Source organism: Tamandua tetradactyla, chromosome 2 (genome assembly GCF_023851605.1).
Source record: "Tamandua tetradactyla isolate mTamTet1 chromosome 2, mTamTet1.pri, whole genome shotgun sequence".
Taxonomy (NCBI): Eukaryota; Metazoa; Chordata; class Mammalia; order Pilosa; family Myrmecophagidae; genus Tamandua; species Tamandua tetradactyla.
In genome coordinates, this window is record NC_135328.1 from 170,555,635 (window position 1) to 170,578,573 (window position 22,939).

General features: G+C 39.3%; 1 protein-coding gene and 1 pseudogene across 11 annotated transcripts in view; one reads left to right on the top strand and one right to left on the bottom strand.

Annotated features, from left to right (window-relative positions):
• OSBPL9 (oxysterol binding protein like 9) overlaps nt 1-17,549 on the bottom strand; it is a 248,303-nt gene extending 230,754 nt beyond the window's left edge. For 3 of the 9 annotated variants that reach the window (XM_077149681.1, XM_077149682.1, XM_077149680.1), the window contains exons 1-3: nt 17,191-17,546; nt 16,409-16,449; nt 8,253-8,371 (exon numbers count right to left, since the gene is read on the bottom strand). In XM_077149681.1, coding sequence (XP_077005796.1) covers nt 8,253-8,371; nt 16,409-16,449; nt 17,191-17,366 — 336 coding nt within the window. In that variant the 5' untranslated portion in view covers nt 17,367-17,546. Of the gene's footprint in view, nt 1-8,252; nt 8,372-14,347; nt 14,505-16,408; nt 16,450-17,190 lie in introns of those variants that run through there. The other 6 variants (XM_077149688.1, XM_077149687.1, XM_077149691.1 and 3 more) reach the window with 5 other exon arrangements.
• LOC143674246 (cationic amino acid transporter 3 pseudogene) lies at nt 17,304-22,473 on the top strand (annotated as a pseudogene). 2 transcript variants are annotated; one of them, XR_013170972.1, is made up of 2 exons: nt 17,304-18,938; nt 22,110-22,473. The product of XR_013170972.1 is annotated as a cationic amino acid transporter 3 pseudogene, transcript variant X1 (transcript). The 2 variants fall into 2 exon arrangements; XR_013170973.1 differs by having other exon boundaries at nt 17,304-17,448.
• The last annotated feature ends 466 nt before the right edge of the window (nt 22,474-22,939 follow it).

Below are 22,939 nucleotides of genomic sequence, written 5' to 3' on the forward strand. Positions count from 1 at the left end.
AGAAGAGTATATATTCACTTTTAATTGCTCAATAATAATAATAATAATAATAATAATAATAATAATAATAATAGTGCTGATATCTTTCTAGGAGAATTATAGGCTACCTCTTTTATATCTTTGCAAGAGAAATACATATATTTAAGGTTTCCAAAAACCTAAAATCCAAGAATTAGATGGTAGACTTTTTTTTATTAATTAAAAAAAAATTAACTAACAAAACATTTAGAAATCATTCCATTCTACATATATAATCAGTAATTCTTAATATCATCACATAGTTGCATATTCATCATTTCTTAGTACATTTGCATCGATTTAGAAAAAGAAATAAAAAGACAACAGAAAAAGAAATAAAACGATAATAGAGAGAAAAAAAAAAAACAAACTATACGTACCATACCCCTTACCCCTCGCCTTCACCTACCACTATTTCAAACTGAATTTATTTTAACAAGATGGTAGACTTTTAATTAAACTTTTTGTTTTGAAATAACTTCAAATTTACAGAACAGCTGCAAAAATAATAAAACCCATACAGCACTCCAATATATCCTCCACCCAGATGTACCAACTTCTAACATTTTGCCAAATTTGCTATAATTCTATCCATCTATCTTTCTATCTACCTATATCTAGATGGCAGATTGTTTTATCATCTTCTAGATATTGCTAAAGACTGCCAAATAACACTTAAATGTGTGCTGACTGACAGTGCTTTTGAAATGCAAAGTCATTATGAGTCACTTCCAGTCAGTGCATAAAAAAAAAACAAAGAATATATGGTTTCTCTAATCACTCCTTTTTCAAAGAACACCTTTAGTGGCTCAGGTAACTTACTATTTACTGTTTCTAACCTTCTCAGAAATGTTACAAAAACAGTATAAATGAAGAAAAAGCATCAAACATTCCTAGATAATGATTACACAAATCATGTTTTATAATCTCAACTAGTTCCTCACATAACCTGATTAATCTTTAAAGTTAAATATTTTTCCAGTTTCCAAGACTATTGTTCTAAATGTTCATGACACTCCACAAAGTCCTGACTCTACCTTCTTTTTAATATGGACGTTGATTCCCATCCATACAACATTAAAACATATTCCTGTATGTCCTTTCCCTCAATTCCATAACCTTCTCTCTGCCCCTTTTACAACCAAACCTTCTGAGCATACTCACTTTCTCTATTTTCACCTCCGATTTACTCTTCAAACCACTCCAATCTGTTTTCCACACATACCACTCCAAAGAAACTGTTCTTATGAGCATCAATGGTATACAAACTGACCAATCCAACAGATATTTTTAAAACCTCATGTATTACAGCACTACCAGGGACAAATAACTGGGGGTACGGTGGGGGTGGGGAGAGGGACCAAAAAAAAAACCTCATGTATTCAAGTCTCTCAGCTGGAGTTAAGCCAACTCAATATTCCCTCCCTGGAACTGAGTGTGGGGACACAAATGAACATTAGCACACTGGTGTTTCTGGTGGCAGCATTCCTGATCCACAATGAATGAAGATGGCCTAAGGGTACAACGACTGGGGAATGGAAGGGGGAACTATGGTGTATACATATGATGGACTACTAAGCGACTGCAAGAAAGAATAAAGTTGTGAGGCATGCAACTAGGTAAATGAACCTTAACAGCCGTACGCTGAATGAAATGTCAGGAACAAAAAGACAAATATTATCATGCCTCAATCATATGGACAAACTATAATATAAAAATTCGATGAACTAAAGTTGAGAGCATTGGTTATCAGGTTGGGGCTTATTGTAAAGGGTCCTACATTGTAAGCAATTACAAAAGTCACATATATTCAAAACATGTAACTGTTAATTCTAAATTCTGAGATACATTCTAAATTCTGGGCTATTTGTAAATAACATGGTCTTTCCCAGAGAATTCAGGTGTATACATGATAACCGAGATTCAGAGTTCTGAAGCTATAAAAGTCAGCAGTACCCCATACAGGAACTGTTTAAAAAGTTGAAAAAGTGATCAAATATCGAGTAGAGATATGAGTGAAGCTGATGTAGATAGGACTAAGGTAGATCAGAATACAGGGTAAAGGATAATATCATCCACATTTTCAAACTTCAGCTTCTGTGTAAGACGAAGGGAGTGATGCTTATTTGATGCAAAATTTATATTTTGGGTAGTGCATTTCCTAATTTAACTTGTATGGTCAGTTTAGTTAACACCGTAAGTATATGGAATCTTGAATAGGGTGTGAGATTTTGTTAGTTTGTCCGGGTTAGTGTGATGCCCCAGTAAATCCCAGAGTGATTTGGACAGTGAATAAAGAAGCATTTGCAAAGTCCCCTTGGGGGAATGGGGAGAAAGAGGGAAATATCCAACTTCCCCATCTGGAGAATTTCTAGTAATCTAGCAAGCAGTGGGAACAACCAAATCAACAGGTCAAGCCTTCAATATTGGGATTCGCCCCTACGAAATTTACTCCTACAAAGGACAGACTAAGCCTTCTTAAAATTAGGCCTAAGAGTCACCTCTTTTTTGTTGCTCAGATGTGGTCTCTCTCTAAGCCAACATGGTAAGTGAACTAACTGCCCTCCCTGTCTAAATGGGACATGAATTCCAGGGGTGTAAATCTCACTGGCAACATGGGACAGAAATCCCGGGATGAGAAAGGACCTGGCATCAAGGGATTAAGAAAGCCTCCTTGATCAAAAGGGGGAAGAGAGAAATAAGACAAAATTAAGTTTAAGCGGCTGAGAGATTTCAAACAGAATCGAGAGGTTATACTAGAGATTATTCCTATGCATTATATAAATAACCCCTTTTTAGTTTATGGTAAATTGGAGTGGCTAAAGGGAAGTACCTGAAACTGCAGAGCTGTGTTCCAGTGGCCTTGTTTGAAGATGACTGTATAATGATATAGCTTTTACAATGTGACTGTATGATTGTGTCTGATGCTTCTTTATCTAGGGTATAGACAGATGAGTAAAAAATACAGATAAAAATAAACAAATAATAGGGGGAAGAAAGGTTAAAATAAATTGGGTAGATGGAAATACTGGTGGTCAGTGAGAGGGAGGGGTAGGGGGTATGGTGTATATACGTTTTTTGTTTTGTTTTGCTTCTTTTTCTAGAGTGATGCAAATGTTCAAAAAAATTATCATTGAGCTGAATATACAACTATGTGATGATACTGTGAGCCACTGATTGTACACCATGTATGGAATATTTGTATGTTAAGAATGTTTGTATGTTGTTTTATCAATAAAAATATTTTTTTTTAATTTAACTTTAAAAGTACTCTTACAAATGTAAAGCTGTGTTCCAGTAGCCATGATTCTTGATGATGATTGAACAATGATATAGCTCTCACAATGAGACTCTGTGAATGTGAAAACCTTGTGTCTGATGCTCCTTTTAGCTACTATATCAACAGAAGAGTAGAACATATGGAATAAAAATAAATAATAGGGGGAACAAATGTTAAAATAAATTTAGTTTGAAATGCTAGTGGTAAATGAAAGCAAGGGGTAAGGGGTATGGTATGTATAATCTTTTTTTTTCTCTGTTATCGTTTTATTTCTTTTTCTGTTGTCTTTTTATTTCTTTTTCTAAATCAATGCAAATGTTCTAAGAAATGATGAATATGCAACTATGTGATGATATTAAGAATTACTGATTGTATACGTAGAATGGAATGATATCTTAATGTTTTGTTTGTTAATTTTTTTTAATTAATAAAAAAATTAAAAAAAATAAAAATAAAAAATAAAAGTACTCTTACAAGTAATGAAAATGTTCTAAAATTGGTTGTGGTGATGAATACCCAACTATGTGATGATACTGTGAGCCACTGACTGTATACTTTGGATGGATTGTATGGTATGTGAATATATCTCAATAAAATTGCGCTAAAAAAAAATCTGTTCACAAAGTATTTAACATGCCTTTCACAAGGCTAAACCTAATTCTTCTCTCCATGAGCAAAAGCTGAGATTAGTGACTTGTTCCTGATGAACAGAGACAGAAGACTATCTGTCTTTGCTCACTCCAGGCAAAGCCCACTGCCCTGCTGTGATGACACTTAAGCAGTCCAATGGGGAGGCTATCTGGTGAAGAACTGAGGCCACCTCCCCACAGCCAACAAGGAACTTAGGCTTTCTGCCAACAGCGGTGCAAATGCATCATCTTGGAAGAGGATCTCCAGCCCCAGTCAAGCCTTTCAGATGACTGTAACACTGGCCAACATCTTGAATACAACCACATGAGAGAACCCTAAGCCAGAACCATCCAGTTAAATCACTCCTGAATTCCTGACCTGTGGAAATGATGAAATAATAAATGTTTGTTGTTTTAAGTTGTAAGGTTTTGTTACTGTTATACAGTAACAGACAACTAATCCAGTGAAGTTTCTCAGCACACTATCTGAGGCTCTTTATTTTTCTCACTCACTCTCTCAACTCTCTCTTTGTGTACAATTAATATTTATTTGCAACCCAGATATTTGTCCTAAGGTCCATTCATATATTCAACTTTCTATAAGACACCTTTGCCTCAATTTCAATATGCCCCAAAGCAAATCACCTTTCCCCTCTACCTGTTCCTCCTATCTTCCCTAACATCATTCACATAATTCATACCAAAATCCTGGATATAATCAGACTGCTCCCCTTTCACTCCATCCAATCACTGAGTTCTGTCAATATGACATCCTGATTATTTCTTTGTAACCAACACTGTTCCTTAAATGATATAACTTACATTTGAACCTACTGATCAATTTTAACATCACAGAAAGAAACCACACATCATGTGTCTCTTGATGTGATACAATGGGAAATGCATACTCTATAGGGTACTCTTTCCCGCTCAGAAAATTCTGCATTTGATTAAGCTTTGAGGTCTAATCATCAGTTTACAGGAAATACAGAGGACAAAGGAGTATGTTTAAATATAGCACAAAGATGCCAGCAGCAAAGTCCAGAATGTTGAAAATTCTATAGAACAAATGACCTGGTTTCTTCAACAAATAAATGACAAAGAAAAAAAAGGAAGAAGGATTTACAGACTAAAAGAGACTCAAGAATTTTATGTGTGGATCTTGTTTAGAATTCTGACTCAAAAAAACCAACAGCTTCAAATACCTTCTGGATTCAATTTCCTGTTATCTCCTCACACATTCCTTTACGCTAGAGCTACTCAGAAATTCTTAATATCCTCTTAATGAACTTTGTATTCTCAAGTTTCCAAATTTATGCATATCCTTTCCCATTGCCTGAAATGCTCCACTTCTCTTCCATCTTTACCATTTAAGTCTCAGCTCAAATGTCTCTCTGGCCTTTTACAGGCAATGTTCCAACAGCACTCTATTCTTACTTCTATCGTACAATTTGTTACATTGCTTGAAATTAAATTTTGGTGCCTGCTCTGTGAGACCGAGCTCCTTCTGAATTTTCTCCCATGCATGCACTTTCAGCATACATCATACAATGCTTGTTACAAAGTTGGCCTTAAATTAATGCTGACTGAATGAACTACATTACATTAATTTTCTAATAATTAAGAGACAGAACAAGGTTAGAAAAGACTGCGTAGTCTAAAAGAAGTAATCCACTTCTCTGTTCCTTTGTTGGGCAGGATAAAAATATATGAAACTTATTTTCAAAACTAAAGATTCACAGATTATGGAAAAAAAAACGTAAAGTTAAAAGATCATCCAGCCTCAGCGGTCAGACATGGGCCTGCAGACAGGGATGAGGTTTCAATAATCTATTCAATCCACAGCAATTCCAGAGTTGGGTGATTCTAACCCAACCTTGAAATCATTCCAATGTCAATTCTCAATACAGAACAACTCTAAGGCAATGTTAATCTAGCCGTATAAGAGCCCAAGTGCTTTGGGAAACAAGGAAGAGTGACTTGCTGTTTACTGCTCTGCTTAAAAGGCTATGCAACTAATTCAGATACTCTTCCTAGAAGATGTACTTCAAATTCAGTCACATGCACATTATTAATACTTATTTTCAAATTCTTCAGAATTCTAATGTACTGAAACTATGTCCAAGTATACAGAACTTATTACTGACATTCAATGTGTCTACTACTTTTCCCTTAAATGAAAATCTAGCCTTTTCCTATCTTTACTGGACTTTCTCTAATTATTAGATAAGAGTTTATTTTCACAAGATCTTTCTCCACAAGCAAATACTTCAACACAGAAGAACTAGGGGAAAAAAATACTTCTAAGTAGCCACTAGTGAGAAATATGATAGCTCCTTCTGGCAAGGATGTTGTTTTATGGTATCTATTCTCATAAGGGAAGCTAAGTGTTAGAAGAGAAAAAAGAGATACATGAAAAACAGTATTTAACCTGTTAGACAAGAAATTTGTCCAAGAACTCAGAAAGCAAAAGGGAAAGGAGGCAGAAAATGGATACATAAAGGAAGAAACAATGGAAGATTCTATATGAGCTAGGAGCCCCCAAGCAACCCAGCTTGGAGCCTTCGCAGTATGGCCCTAGATTCAGAACAACACACACTTGAGATCTGTAAGGTAACTTCATTCCAAAGTAACACTCATTGAAACTATCTTGTCTTGAACCAGTTGGACAGGTTGTATGGGGTTTACTGATTATCACATCTACTGAATACAATATTGCTTCATCATTATCCTGAGTCATGGGATTTCAAATTTTCAGAGCTTTCAGGATAAAATGTTCAATTGCCTTTTTTTATGTGTATCTAAAGATAATCTTGAACAATGCATGTAAAACGCATAAAGGTTTTTCTTTAAAAATTATATAGAGAAAGGAAGACAATAGTTATGAGACAGTGAGAGTAATACTTTTACTCTCCCAAACTTGTCTTTTGTAATTCGAAGCTTGCCCCTCTCTCCCTCCTGTGGCACAAGTGAAATCAGAAAGTAAAAGCCAGAAAGCCAAGAATTTTGAATCCTGACTCCAGCACTTACTGCAAGCTGTATGATCTTGAGGAATTACTTAAAAACGAATTCCAAAACTCTAAAATGGGCATATAATATAGAGATAATAAGTACTTACCATGCAGATTTATTGTGACTATAATGAATTAAGGGAAACACTAGGATACATTAACTCCAGAAGAGCATGTATGGTGAATGTCTTAATCTCTATTGAGATCATACATACATACATACACAGCCTAAAACAATAATTAACACTTAGTAGGTGCTCCAACATTTTTAAATGAACGAATAAATTTTACTGTCCCATCTCTCTCATCAGCAGTAACTCTTCTCCCATAATATTCATAAATGTTTTCCTTCTGTCTTCTATTATTTTCTAAAGTCTTCAGGACATTCAGTTTTGTCCTTTTAAGTGGCTTCCTCCCCCTCGTTGGCTATTATTAACAACACATCATTCAGAGAAAGTACCTTTGTAAGTAATTTCTTTGTCATACCACCCACCTTCCATGTCTAATGCGATGGGGTGGAGAAAATAATCAGAATATAAGATGCATAATAATTCTCGAATTGCCCACGGTTACTGATTCATGTTAAGTACAGGGAAGCATGACCTCAGCCCTGCCCAAAATATAACTTTCAGGGAATACCGCACGATCCCTACTGTCTTTTCGCTAACAAGAGACTCGCGTTTAGGAAAACCACAGCTCTCAAAAGTTAAGGCGTTGATTACGCTCGCCTCCCGCTGAAAAGAAACATGCGTCCCCTGAATGAGACACTCAACCAGGTCAGACAAGAGGAAATTCGGACACTTTCGTGTTGCTCGAGAGTTGGTCACATTTTGGACCTGGCCAGGCTCGGCTGGCCACTGCTCCGAAGGGGTAGCTATTCTCAATCCCCGGAGGGAAGCTAGAGGGGCGCGGCAGTCTCCAGAGCCTGGGCGGACAGTATAAAGTCTATGACAACGTGGGAAGACAGCACGAACCAAGCCACCGGGAACTTTAAACCAAGGCTACCACCTCCCTCACCCACTCGCAACCTTGCCGGACCCCACCACCGCTTAGGAAGGGACCCTGAAAAAAGAAACGCGGCTCGCCCCCAATCTATAAATCAGACGGCTAGTGCCTGCTTAGTGGCTGCGTCCGCATCTCCCTCACCCTCATTGGCTATCCTGGACGTAAAACCCTCCTGCACTAGCGAACTCTCGTACGGCGGCACCCCCAGCCTAGCAACCGCAACCCCGCTATACGAAGCCCCGTCCTCCCACCGCCATCTAAGGATCGCAGCCACCGAGGCACTCGGAGTTTTGCCCTCAGAGTACTCACCGTGTAGTAGGAGAGTAGCCCTGCATTGTAGTCCAACACGAACCAACGGTACTGCCAGCCCTTCATCACATTAGTCCACTTGCTGAGCGGCCCTTCCATGATGGACGCCATCTTGGGAGCTGCCAATAACAACAAACGGCCTGACGTCACTCTCCTATATAGGCTTCAGCTACGCGGGGGCGTGGCCTCCGCGGGGTGAGGCGGGGCCTGGGCGCGGATAGCGGCCGGACGCGCTGATCCACGCCCCCAGTGATTTCCAACACGCTTTCTTTGGGTGCCTATTCTATTGGGTCCAGGGCTGTGTGCCAGGGCTGTAAGGAATGCAAGCACGAATGTTATTAAAATTATTTATTATATCAAATATATAATAACTGCTTTTAAATCACAAATGGATCTAGTGATAACCTTGTTAAATAAATCGTGATGATTTATTCAATTTGCAAAAAAAAAATTTATTAAAATACATTATTTTGCTAGCCAAAATGATGCCTGACACTCCCAAAGGATTTCATATCTGATACTCATTTATGCATTCATTCATTCCACAAATTCATTCATTTCATAAATATTTACTGTTTTGTGCTAGCAGCATTCTTTCAGACTTTGAAGAGGCAGCAGAACTTTCATAGGGGGTGGGGGGCATAGGCAATAAAATAAATAGCAAATTATACAGTATATTAAAATTAGTCAGTGCTTGGCAAGTCCTTAAGCCAAGAAAGAGGTAAAGAGCTGCAATTTTAAACTGGATAGTAAAGGCAGATCTAAATGAGAAACTAATGTTTGAGCAGAGACCTGAAGAAAGTGAGGGAGGAAGCCATATAAATACCTGAAGAAGAAATAGAGAGTGTAAAAGCCCAAAGATAAAAGTGAGTCTGGCATATTGAAGGAACAGCAAGGAGGTGGCTGTGAGTGGAACAGTGAATCAGGGAGAAAGTGGTAGGAGACAAGGTCAGAGAAGGAAGAGCAAATCACTGGTGGATCTACGAGGACATTGTATTTATTGACCATTTACTATGTCAGGCACTTTGGAGGTCCTGGGAATACAACAGTGAACAGATTCCTTGCTCTCTAAGAGCTTAAATTCTGGCGAGGGAAAGCAAACACGTAAGCAAATAAACAAGAAAAATATCTGACACTGATAATGCTTTACAGGGAATTTAAATAAGTCCATTTAACAAAAAGCCAGTGGGTGGCTACTTTATATTGGATGGTCAGGGCAGCCCTCTGAGAAAGGGGCATAAAAGCTAAGAACTGAAGAATAAGAAAGAGCCAGCCATGCAACTATCAACAGGAAGAGCTCAAAAGAGAACTGAAAAGTGGGGCATTAGCTAGAGTGGAGATAAGGTGAAGAGAGGGGTTTTCTTGTCTTGAAAGCATGTTTTAATACAGAAGGGAATGTTTAGGAGAGGGGGAGAAACTGTTGGCACAGAAGAGAAGGGACAGAATTGCAGCAACCAAGTCTTTGTTAGGGCCAGGGAAGAGAAGACCCCAAGCCCAAGTGGCAGTGTTGGCCTTTGATAGGAGCAGGGAGCAGGGATACTTCATCCATAGTGACAAGAGTGAGAGCAGAAAGCATGGGTATGACTGTCAGTGCATTGGTAGTTTCGTGTTAGCAAGGTAAAAGGAGCTTCTATCCACTTCCATTTGCTAAGAGATTCAACGTTTGCCCATTAAGAATGTGGACTCTGAGGAGTTAGAAACAGGGTAAGAGGAGTTAGAAACAGGGTAAGATAATGGGTAATTGGAGCTGAAGGGATACAGACTGTGCAACAGGACTAGATACAAAAACTCAAAAATGGACAGCACAATAATACCTAATTGTAAAGTAATCATGTTAAAACACTGAATGAAGCTGCATCTGAGCTATAGGGGTTTTTTTGTTTGTTTTTTACTATTATTATTACTTTTATTTTTTTCTCTATATTAACATTCTATATCTTTTTCTGTTGTGTTGCTAGTTCTTCTAAACTGATGCAAATGTACTAAGAAACGATGATATGCATCTATGTGATGATGTTAAGAATTACTGATTGCATATGTAGAATGGTATGATTTCTAAATGTTGGGTTAATTTCTTTTTTTCCGTTAATTAATAAAAAAAAAAAAAAAAGAATGTGGACGCTGGTGCTATAGTGCCTGGGTTTGAAGCCCCAGATCCACTGCTTAGTAGTTATATGGCCTTAAACAAATTTTCTAACTTCACTATGCCTCAGTTTCTCCATATTTAAAATGTGGATGATAATCAAATCTGCCTCCACTGGTTGTTTTGAGGATTAAGTGAGCTCACACATGTAAAGAGCATAGAGCAATGCCTGGTAGAGAGTGAACACCCAGTAAGTATTAGCTCTTGGAATTTTCCCAAAGAAATGCCCAGTGGGATCATGACCCGAGGGGGAGGGCAAGGGTGGATACGGATATTTGAAGACAGAGGGGAAGGTACGAAAGAGTGATTTCAGAGATTGAGAAAGCCACAGATGTGAAGTGGGATTGCTGAACAGTCTGAGTTCCCATTTAAGATTTATGTTCATGCATTTAAAGTGGGATGTCAGCTTTTCTCCAGTAATGATACACTATTCAAAAGTAAGCTCAGGGCAAGTCATGGTGGCTCAGTGGCAGAGTTTTCGCCTGCCATACTGGAGACCCGGGTTTGATTCCCAGTGCCTGCCCATGAAAAAAAAAAAAGTAAGGTCAAAGTAGATAGATATTTGCATTTAACCAAGTGAGCCTGTGAAGTCAGAGAAGGACAAATAAATTCACAATGATACCCAAGGGAGTGATTATAATTACAGACTGAAACCTAGTCTGGCTAAGGCAGGAAATGAGAACAAGAGGGGAAAGAATGAAGAAATGGAGTTCTCAATAGTGCTGGAGTGGGAGTAAGTGACATGGAAGGGTAGGGAGTGGTGGAAAGAAAATGTGACGCCTGAAATTGAGACTTGGGAAGTGGAACAGTTACTGATGAGGACAAAGATGAATATATGACGATGGCTTTGGGCAAATGAGGTCAGGTGGAGGAACAGATTTGGAGACGAGGAAGTCGAGGGACAGAGAAACAAAGGAGTTGTATAATATCATCCAAGTACATGTTGAAGTCAACCAGAATAATTACAGGGATAGCAGTGTAAAAGAAGAGAAAACTAGGAGCTAAAATCATCATTGAATGAAGGCTAATGCCCAGAGGGTAGGTAGATGATGGCAGCAAAGTAGAATAACAGATGGTAAAGTGGAATGTCAAGAACCTAACTAAAGAAGCCAGGTTTATGGAAAAGGAGGGAGGGAAAATGGTTCAGAAGCAGCAAGAGAAGCATGTAGTCCTCACAACATCCTATGGGGTAGATAGTAATACCTCATGTAGCTGATGAGGAAATGGGTAGAATCCAAGAGACTTGTCCAATCTCACAGTAACTAAATAACAAAGGTATCATTCAGCCCCTCCTATGTGCCAGGCCCTGAGCTAAAGTAAGATCCCTCACTTAAACATAAGAGAGTCTAATTAGAACAACATATAAACAATGTGATAAGTGCTTTACATTTCTGCCTCTAACCCAATGCTCTTTCTGATGAATTCACTCTCAAGATGCCTACATAAATAAACATTCAATTAGTACTCCCAAAATACCGTGGAAGATGCTGGGAGGGGTAGATAGTTATTATTTTCTCCCCCACCGCAAACATAATCTCCATGAGAATAGAGATTTTTGCCTTGTTTACAACTGTATCTCCAGCAACCAGAGCATACCTGAAATATGGCTGGTACTCCATAAATATTTGTTTTAAAACGTGTTCTCCCTCTCCTCAAAGAGCTTCTTATTTATTCAGTTTGGCTATTCACTGTATTAAAATTGTATGGCATGGGGCGGGCCACAGTGGCTCAGCAGGCAGAGTTCTCACCTGCCATGCCAGAGACCCGGGTTTGTTTCCCGGTGCCTGCCCATGCAAAAAAAAATTGTATGGCATGATATGACAACATGGATTGACCTTGAAGACATCATTTTGAGTGAAATATGCCAGACATAAAAGGACAAATATTGTATAATCTCACTGATCTGAAATAATTATACAAGCAAATTCCTACATTCAGAAACTAAAATACAGGTTACCAGGGGTGGGGGATGGCTACGGAATGGGGAGTTAAAGCTTTAATGGTATAGAATTTCTGTTGGGGATCATGGAAAAGTTGTGATAATGGATATGACGATGGTAGCACAACATTTTAATTGTAATTAACACCACCGAATTATATATCTGAAAGTGGCTAACGGGGGAAATTTTAATTGTACATGTTACTAAAATGAAGAATTTTTTAAACAAACATTCCTTTTTAAAAAAATGTACGATTCCTTTACCCTCCTGAGATAGAATCCATAGATAACTTGATCTAACCACATATATAATGTGAAAGAAAAAATGATCATATGGCATGAAAGGTGCTGATTTATTGCTATGTGGATGCAGTCCCTGGCCTCAAGAAGCTTCAGATCTGGTGAGAAGGAAAGGTCACACACACAAACTAGTAAAAGTCAGAGGAAAATGAAAGCCATCAGAGGAGTACAAAGAAAATGTGATTGGGAACCAAAGAAGGGAGAAATCTGTTCAGAGAATTGAAACAGCAGTGGTATGTGTTAGGAAAAGGCCATTCTCATAGTTACTGAAAACACACCACATACGCTGTCCCCTGCACTCAGAAGTCTTGCCAACTCACAATATGAATTCTTCATTCTGTTCATTGCAAACTACACTTTGTCTCCTTTAAGGCCTTCCACCAATATCAACAAACCTGAGTAATATTTTCTTTATCCTCTTTTATATGTCTTCTCAATTCCTCTCCATATGAGGCAGCAAATGGAATAGAAAGAAATTCTTTCTAGACCCCTAGAGTTAGAGAAATGAGAGATCCTGGCTTTACCATTCTGGCTGCAGAGCCTGAATAAGCCCTTCGTAGGACTTAGTTTCATCTTCAGAAATAATTAATGCAATCATTCCTCGCCAATATGAGTAAATTAGAATATGTCTGGAAGAGATAGCAGCCAATATAAGTTAGTTTCCAGTTTCTCTTTTTCTTTCTTGTCTTTGTAGTAGTCTCTATCACAATTCAACAAAGTTTGCTAAGAAGAAGGCATACCTTTGGCATCTTCCATAAAATCAAAAATTAAGAAACTCAGTTCCCTTACAGCTAATCAGAGGCATGAGTCAAAGCCATTCTTTCCTTTTAGATTTATTTTTTCTTATTAGTTCCACCATTTTTTACTTATCCTGTGCCAGACCTGTTACACATTTCATCACATCGAAGCATCACAATTCAATAACCATTGGGTTATTACACAATGAGTGCATTAGTCTCCACATTTTACTAATAAGAAAACTAAGGTTCACAGTAATTAACCGACTTGCCCAGGGACCTAACAATACTAAGTAGGCAAGTTATCTGAGTACCTGAATCCACATAAACACGTCTATCTTTTTATTTACTCTGCGTAGTTCCCCCCAAATACAGTATACACTCCTCCTAGAAACCTGATGTTGGAGAAACATTGAGGGCACAGCCTCATGTTGCTAATGTGTTTTAGGATAAGGAAAGTTGAAAGGATTTGATATATGATTCAGATAGAGTTAAAGATTTACAACGCGTTGATTATTAGTCCTCCATTAGCTCCTTAAGAGCAGGAACTGGGTTTCATTAATCTTTTTATCTAGAACCAGCCCAGTGCCTGGCACACAGAAGGTACTTAATAACTACTGCTTCACCTGAATTATTGGTTTCACCAAAATTGAACTCCTAACTGCCAAGAACTGTGTTAGGCACCATTACCTGTATTTTCTCCTTTAATTCTCATAACAATCCTTCAAGGTCTGTATTATTACATCCATTTTACAGACAAGGCTACTGGGACACAGAGTTGTAGAGTGGTTTGCACAAGTTCACATAGCTAATAAACAGCATAACCAGAATTACAATGTAGGACTCAACACCCCAGATTCATTCCACCTCAGCTGCAAGCTATATTTGCATTGCATATGTGTAAACAAATGTCCTGGATAGGACACAGGCAGCAGCATCAACTTCTAACTCAGTCTTAACTTTCATCAGGGCTCACCAATAATCATCAGCAGGTTCTACTTACAGCTTCAAATGTCTAAACACAGGTAGTCAGGGAGAACTGAGAGGAAAGACAGTTCTTCACTCATGAGATCAAGTCCACTTGTGTAGCTCTTTGTCTACATTCGCCACAAAGTCTCAAACTACATGTTTTAGATCATCAGATAAAATTAAATGTGGCAGAGACACAGAGGCTCAAATTCCCACATTCCTCAGTGCCTGGCCTCATGCAGAATGAAGTGACAGCTGAAGGGCAGCATGGAAAGAGGATTAGACTCAGAGTCAGAAGGGAGACATAATGTTAACCATTAAACATAAGTTTATCAACTGCAGGAACTGGGTCTACTTCATCCAAGCATTTGGTATATCAATAAATGTTAAACTAAAGACGTGATTTTAAAAAAAGATTATACTGGCAGAAAATTAAAAACAAATTGGAAAGGGGAAAGACAGGAAGCAAGAAAACAAAGAGCCTTTTAACCAGCCAAGCAAGCAATAGAAAGAGTGTAAACTTGGACAATGGCAGTAAGAATGAAGAACAAGAAAGATACTACACTGCATATTTATTGAGAAACTTTTTGTAGATAAAAGTTAAAACTCACTAAATAACGGAATTAGAAGAGGAGGGAGTAAGGGGAGTCAGAGATAATACCAAGGTTTCTAACTTGTACAACTGAGAGAATGATTATTTTCTGAGTAACCAATTTTAAAAAAAAAAAAAGGATGAACAAAACCTGCTTGTGTTTCTCGAGATGAAGTTTCCTTCTTTACACATCTGTTTAGAAAAGTGGTTTTGTAGTTTCTAGCAGAAATGATTTCCAACTTTTATACAGCTGGGAGTGTTGGTGCAAATTACTTCGTATTGTATTCTGTTGTTGTTGGTTTCCTGCCTTCTCTTCCTAAATTCCCCACTAACTGCTTTTTGTTGTTGCTGTTATTGTTGTCATGTTTCTTAATTGGCATTTGTTGGGCATCAAATAAAACAACATTTACAAAAAGCTGCCTTGCTTCAGAGAAAACACAGCAACCTACAAAAACTTGACTGCCCTTTTCTGGATGTAGAGGAAACAGATGATCCAGTTTAAATCTTGGAAAAGCAAAAGAAAGCCTATTTTTGTCCACAGACAGCAAGTTCTCATTCTTTCCCATCCTTTCCTTTAGCTAGAGAGCAAAAAAAAAGAGAAGTGTCAAATTTAGGAAAAGGCAGCTATGATACTGAGGCAGAGAGGAGCTGGGGAAGGGAGAGAAAATATTTTAAGGAGAGAAAAGAGGAATGAACTCATCTTTTCTCCTCTCAGTGTAATGTTCCCTGGGAGACCCACATCCCAGCTACTCTGGACTTTAGCCATTTCAAACTCTCCCTCCCTCAGGTCTAACTGTCCCCTCAATCCTTTGTGTCTGACCTAAACTCTGAACAAACTTCAGACAGAGAGTCTGGGATACATTATTGCATCTACTGATTCACAGTGTCCGAATCCCTCCATGACAGTAAGTTATTTGGGTTTTGCAAATTGTTTGTGGATATCAATTATCCAAGGTCTGCCTTCACATGAGCAACATGGATATTCTCCAGTTGGCCACAGCAAAATATTATCAAGAACTCCTTGGAATTTAGCATTAAGCAAGGAATGAGATTTAAGGGCAAGGATGTTGCTTACAATAGTGAAACCCTGGAAATAACTTAAATGTCCAACAATAGGGAAAAAATTAAATTATAATAATCTATTATTATAATAGCTCCAATGCGCTGTTGTGCAGTCATTAAAAAGTATGTTTGAAATATAATGATAAATGAAAAATTAGATATAAAATTATATATAGTTGATTAAATAGGTATAAAATGATTTTAGATCTGTAAGTGGTACAATCTTATTTTATTTAAAAATGTATACAGGATCAAATTGACTGTGGTGATAAATGCACAAGTCTGTGATTATACTAAGAGCTATTGATTACACACTTTGAATGGACTGTATGGTGTGTGAATAAAACTCTTTAAAAAGTTGTCTTAAAAAAATGTATACAGGGTGCATGGGTGGTTCAGTAGTAGAATGCTCACCTTCCATGCAGGAGACCCAGGTTCGATTCCAGGTCCTGCACCTAAAAAAAAAGCATATATCTATCGATCTCTGGGAATGACTTTACATCAGTGACTCTCAACTACTGGCAATTTTGTCACTAGGGGACATTTTATATTGTCACACCTGGGAGGATGCTAGTGGTGTCTAGTGGGTAGAGAACAGGGATGCTGTTAAACATCTTATAATGCACAAGACAGCCCCCTACAACAAATAATTATCTGGTTCAAAATGTCAATAATGCTGAGATTGAGAAACCATGGAGTATAGCAATCAATCTATTTAGGAGCTACCAGCACTGTAAGCCTGTTAATGGCAGGAAATATTTTTGATAAATCAGTAAATCTCAGGAAGAGGGCTTAATATGGGTTTTCCCTGTTTCTCACATATAAAAAGGAACATGAACCCTCAGTTGCTAGAGCATAGAACAAAGTTTAACCCTACTATTAAAGGTTTGGAAATTCAACACACATTGAGCCAAAGAAATTTTGAGGGAGGTGTTGTAGGCCAGTGCTTTTAAACTGTTTCAAGATGCACTGGCTTTCTATACCTCAGTACATACAAACCACCTGGGGATCTCGCTAAATTTAAGATTCTGAATCACTAGGTCTAGTGTGGGGCCTGAATTCTGAATTTCTGACAAGCTTTCAGCTGGTGTACTACTGCTGGTCTGTGAACCCTGTCTTGAGCAGCTTCAAAATACTTAAAAACTGGAAGATCCATAACCTCCAGCCCGACTCGGTTTGAACTGAACCTCACTGACTTCGATCTGTCTAGTGCGCCAGGGCTTGGGACAGCAGTCCGAATCTCAGCATCCTCCTCCGGGGCACCAAGAATGCTGTGGCCGGAAGTTCGCCATATCAGCCGGAAGCCGGGCCGCAAGCGGCCCTGGGAGCTGGCAGAGCTGTCTGGGAGTCGCTTGGTCAGTTGTCTTAGCATCTTTGACTTGCAGGTCGTGGGTGTAGGCAGCACTCTAGGGCAGGCATGTAAGACCTGGCTGGTGAAGTGGCCACTGGCAAAGGTGAACCCTCAACCACCCTCCGCTTCCCGGTCGCTGGCTTGTCTTCCGTGTTGGCCGGGCTGGGCTACGCAGTGTTTGGGGCCCCGCGTTCCGTGCTCTCGCTTGGTCTCTATCTGTAGCTACGTCACACTGGGCGAAGTGTGGGCCTTTATCACTGGCTGGAACCTCATTCACTCTACGCCATAGGTTCTGCTGGTGTCGCAGGGGCCTGGAGCTCTACTTTTGACAACCTGATTGGAAACCGCATCTCTCAGGTGCTGCAGGGCAGCTTCTCATTGTATGTGCCCCACATCCTGACCAAGTATCCAGACTTCTTCCTCCCGGGCCTAATTTTGCTGCTTACTGGACTGCTGACTCAAAGAGCTAGAGAGTCTGCGCTTGTTACGAAAGTGTTCATGAGCGTGAATATTTTTGGTTCTCGGTTTGTAATCATCTCCGGCGTCATTAAGGGGGATCTGCACAACGGGCAGCTCACAAAAGAGGACTACAACATGGCATATGATGGCACCCAAAGCTTGGGCACTCTGGGCTCTGGAGGATTTATGCCTTTCAGACTCAGTGGAATTTTCCGTGGAGCAGCTACGTGTTTCTTTGCATTTGTTGGTTTTGACAGCATTGCCACTACAGGGGAAGAAGCCCTTGATCCTCAGCCACCCATCCCCTTGGGGATGGTGATCTCACTCATCATCTGCTCTTTGGTGCATTTTTGTGTCTCAGCGACTCTCACCCTTATGATGCCCTACCACCAGATTTATCCTGAGAGCCCTTGCCAGAGGCTTTTCTTCACATTGGATGGGCCCCTGCCATATGCACAGTGGCTGCTGGTTTCCTCTGTGCTCTTAACGTCCAGCCTCCTGGGCTCCAGGGTCTCCATGCCTCGTGTGGCCTATGCAATGGCCGAAGCTGGGCTCCTTTTCTACAGCCTAGCCTGGACCCACACTCACACACAGATCTCCATCACAGCCACTGTGATCTCTAGAGTCTTTGCTGTGCTCATGGCATTGCTCTTGGAGTTTGCTGATCTCATGGACCTCATGTCGTTTGGGACCCTGCTTTCTTACTCCCTGGTGGCTTTCTCCGATCTCGCTCTCAGATACCAGCCAGACCAGAAATTAAGCAAAAATGAAGAAGTGCAGGTGGACATACTTGAGATGAAGTCTGTATGTGAGGCAAAGTCCTTGGAATCTGTACCTGAAGCCCAAACCTTCAAGATTCTAAAAATGTCTGTGTAACTCCACCAACACCCTCCCTATGCTGAAATCTGGCAAAACTATCAATATTTGTGTCTTTCTCTTTGTCCTGCTGCTGACCGCCCTGTACCTGATCCTGGACCAGTGGCCCAAGCACTTGTTTTCTGGAGACCCACTTTATACACTGGAGACTGCTCTGCTACTGGTACTTATTGCTGCTGTTACTTTCATCATCTGGAGGCAGCCCCAGGACCCCACCCCTCTTTTCTTCAAGATCCCCGCTGTGCCTGCCTCCTGCTGGTATGCCTCTTTATAAATGTTTACCTGATGATAGAAATGAGCGATGGGACCTGGATCCTATTTGGAGTCTGGATGATGATAGGATTTGCTTTCTATTTTTGGATATGAGATGTGACACAACCTGGAGAAGAAGAGTGATCGACAGCCACCAGCCTCAAGTGCTCAGGCTCTTGATGAACACATTCATGATTCTCAATTGGCCTAGTCACAAAATAGATGCTGTGGGAAATCCCTCCACTGCACCTAGAGTGTTTCAAGTAGTTGTAGTCTAGGTCTGTTTTTTTTGGCTACTAAGAATAGTGCTTCCCCTAAGTATAGAACTGCCATATGACCCTGTTACTCAGTAGTCCTGTTACTCAGTATATACCCAGAACTGAAAGCAGGGATGCAAACACATTTGCACACCAGTGTTCAAAGCACCATTATTCACAGTTGCCAAAAAATGGAAACAAGCCATGTCCATCAACGGATGAATGGATAAAAAAAATATGGTATAAAAAAAAGTGGAATATTATTCCACTGTAAGAAGGAATGAAGTTCGGATGATGCAACAACATGTATGAACCTGGAGAACATTTCTGTGTTTAATGAAATAAGCCAAACACAAAAGGACAAATACGATATGATCTCACTAATATGAACTCAATATAATGAGCAAACTTAAGGAGTTAATATCTAAAATAGCTGTTATCAGGAGATAGAATGAGGATAGAGAGTGGGGAAATGATGCTTAATTAGTGCAGGATTTTTAAAAAAATTTAATATGTTTTGTATTATCAAACCAAAACAACATGTAGACATGAACATTCTTAACATACAAACATTCTGTGTATGGTGTACAATCAATGGCTCACAATATTATCACATAGTAGTATATTCATCACCATGATCATTTTTTAGAACATTTGCATCACTCCAGAAAAAGAAATAAAAAGAAAAAAGAAAAAACTCACACATACCTTACCCCTTATCCCTCCCTCTCATTGACCACTATTATTTCCATCTGCTCAATAGATTTTAACCTTTGTTCCCCCTATTTTTTTTGTACCCCTTACCACTCCCTTTCATTGTTCACTAGTATTTCCATCTTCTCAATTTACTTTAACCTTTGTTCTCCGTATTATTTATTCATTTTTAATCCTTATTTTTTACTCATCTGTCAATATCATAGATAAAAGGAGCATCAGACACAAGATTTTCATGATCACATAGTCACACTGCAAAAGCTATATCATCATACATTCATCTTCAAGAAACATGGCTACTGGAACACAGCTCTGCAGTTTCAGGCACTTCCCTCTAGCCTCTCTAATACACCTTAAACTAAGAAGGGGAAATCTATAAAATGTGTAAGAATAACATCCAGGATAATCTCTCGACTCTGTTTGAAATCTCTTAGCCACTGACACTTTATTTTGTCTCATTTTTCTCTTCCCCCTTTTGGTCTAGAAGGTTTTCCCAATCCCTTGATGCTGAGTCCCAGCTCATTTTAGTGTGCAGGACTTTTTTTAAAGGTTAATTGTAAATGTCTGGCAACGGATAAGGCTGATGGTAACACATTATCAGTTGTGATTGTGATTGAAAGGGGAAGTTTAGGTTTGTCTGTTTCACTCAAAGGAAAGCTAGAGGATGAAATGGAACTTATAACACTGAACACTGTTGTGGATGATGAAGGTGGTTAATAGTATCTAAATAAAAGAGTGTTCCATAAGTTAGAACAAATGTATGTCACGGCTACAAGGTGTTTATAACAGGATTGTTTATGGGGGGAAATGCACCTAATGCCAACCATGAATTACAGGTAACAGTAATATCTTAATGTTCTTCCATTAATTGTAACAAAAGAACCACACTGATGCTAAGTATCAATAATGGGGGTGTAAGGGGCATGGGTTTTTGGTTTATGGAGCTATGAAAATGTTCTAACATTGATTGTGGTGATGTAAGTATGACTGATTCTACTGAGAGCCACTGATTGTAGACTTTGGATGGTTGTGGTGTGTTAATAAAACTTAAAAAAAAAAAACTTTAAAAACTGCTTCACCTTACTCTCTCAAAAAATGGTGAGGATGATCAAGGCTAGTCCTTCAGGAAGCTGAAGCCAAGGGAGATTCGAAAGTTTCCCAAATGCCGCCAGGCTCCAAACATGTGCCCTTTAGCCTGGCACCTTCATGAGTGGGGTAATGATTTCCTTATCATAATGACTCACAGGGATACACTCTCATTCTGCCCATGGTCCCAGGGAGATCTCATCCACTTCTATAGTTAAAATACTGCCTACATGGGACAGTTCTCTAATCATTTTATTCTCTCTGGGTCCAGCTATCTCCTGAACATCTCAACTTGATGACGCTCAAATTCATCTCAAATTCAACCTGTACCAAACAGGATAAGTTCTCACCAAATCCTCTCCTTTTCTTGTGATCCCTATCTCAGTGAATGGAACCACCATCCATTATTCATGCCAGAAACCTAGAAAAGACCCACTCTTTTATTTTCCCTCACCAAATACCCCAATCCAGGAGATGAACCAGCCCTGTCAATTTTACCAATTTAACCACCTACTCTTTCCTTTCCATGTCGACTGCTACTATGTTGGTTCAAGCCTTCACCATTTCATACTTAAACCTCTGCAGTAGCTTCCTAATCCAATTCACTATTGCCCCCTGTGGTGGATTGAACTGTATACGCCAATTTAGATATGTTCTTGGTCTTGATCCACATTTTTTTCAAGATGTTACTTCAACTAAGGTGTGACTCAACTGAATCAGATTGGGCTTTAATGGGGATTACTGGAGTCCTTTATAAATAGAGTGAAATTCAAACAGAGAGAAGCTGTTGGAAGCAGTCAGAAGTCAAGAGAACCCTGACGAGAAAGGAGAAGACATCACTGTGTGCATTGCCATGTGACAGAAAAGCCAAAGAACACCAAAGATTGCAGGCCAGGCAGAAGATACCGACCTGGGAGGAAGCAAGCCTTCTAGCCTCTGAAACCATGAGCCAATAAATGCCTGTGTCAAACTAACACATAGTATGATATTTGTTTTAGCAACTAAGAAACTAAAACACCTGCTTCAACATGGCCTACACACTGACTATAAGAGTGTGAAATTGGAATGGTTAATAGCTATACTAATTATCTTGATCTCCTTGAACTCCCATTTTACCCAGGAAACTACAAAGAAGAAACAGAGAGCAACTGAGGCAGGCTGACATGCCAAAGATCGTTTGCAGTGCTGATAAAGACCCCTGCCTTCACTGTGATAAGCGAGTTAAACTGACCCCAGCAAGTCTGCTAATCCTTACCAGATAACCACAAAACTTGCATAAACAATCCTGCTTGTATAGGTTGCTAATGAACAGACTATGACCTAATGACACCCTGCTCTAGACAAATCATGTCTTCCTTGTCCCTCTCCACCCCTACCCCACATCCTCCCTTTGTCCCAAACAAGCATGAAAGCTGCCTTCTAGAACCCAGGCCTTTTGAGCAGTAACCTTTTTGTTGTTGCTGCTCCAGCATAAATGCTACTTTAGCTCAATAAATTTCTTCTATTCTTTGATTTTTCAGAGTCTTGCATTCTGTTTGTATTGTAATGACTGGATGCCAGTCATGGTGGTTAGGCATTAATGTTACAGAGATTTGGTCTCTGATTCAAAAGTTTAGTACAGGAGGCAGATTATAAAGCTATATAAATGAATTACCATACCGTGAGTGTGGTGGTTAGGTTCATATGTCAACTTGGCCAGGTAATGATGCCCAGTTCATCTGATCAAGCAAGCACTGGTCGATCTGTTGCTGCAAGGACATTTCTTGGACTTAAATCATTGATACATTGATTGCATCTATGTCTGATTATATCTGCAGTCAGCTAAGCAGAGTGTCTTCCGAGAGAGATTTAACCTAATTAGCTGAAGTCTTTTAGTGGGGAGGTGATAGCTTCAGTAGTCAGAAGAGAGAACTTTTGTCTCTACTTTAGCCAGCTAGCTTCTCCTGGGGA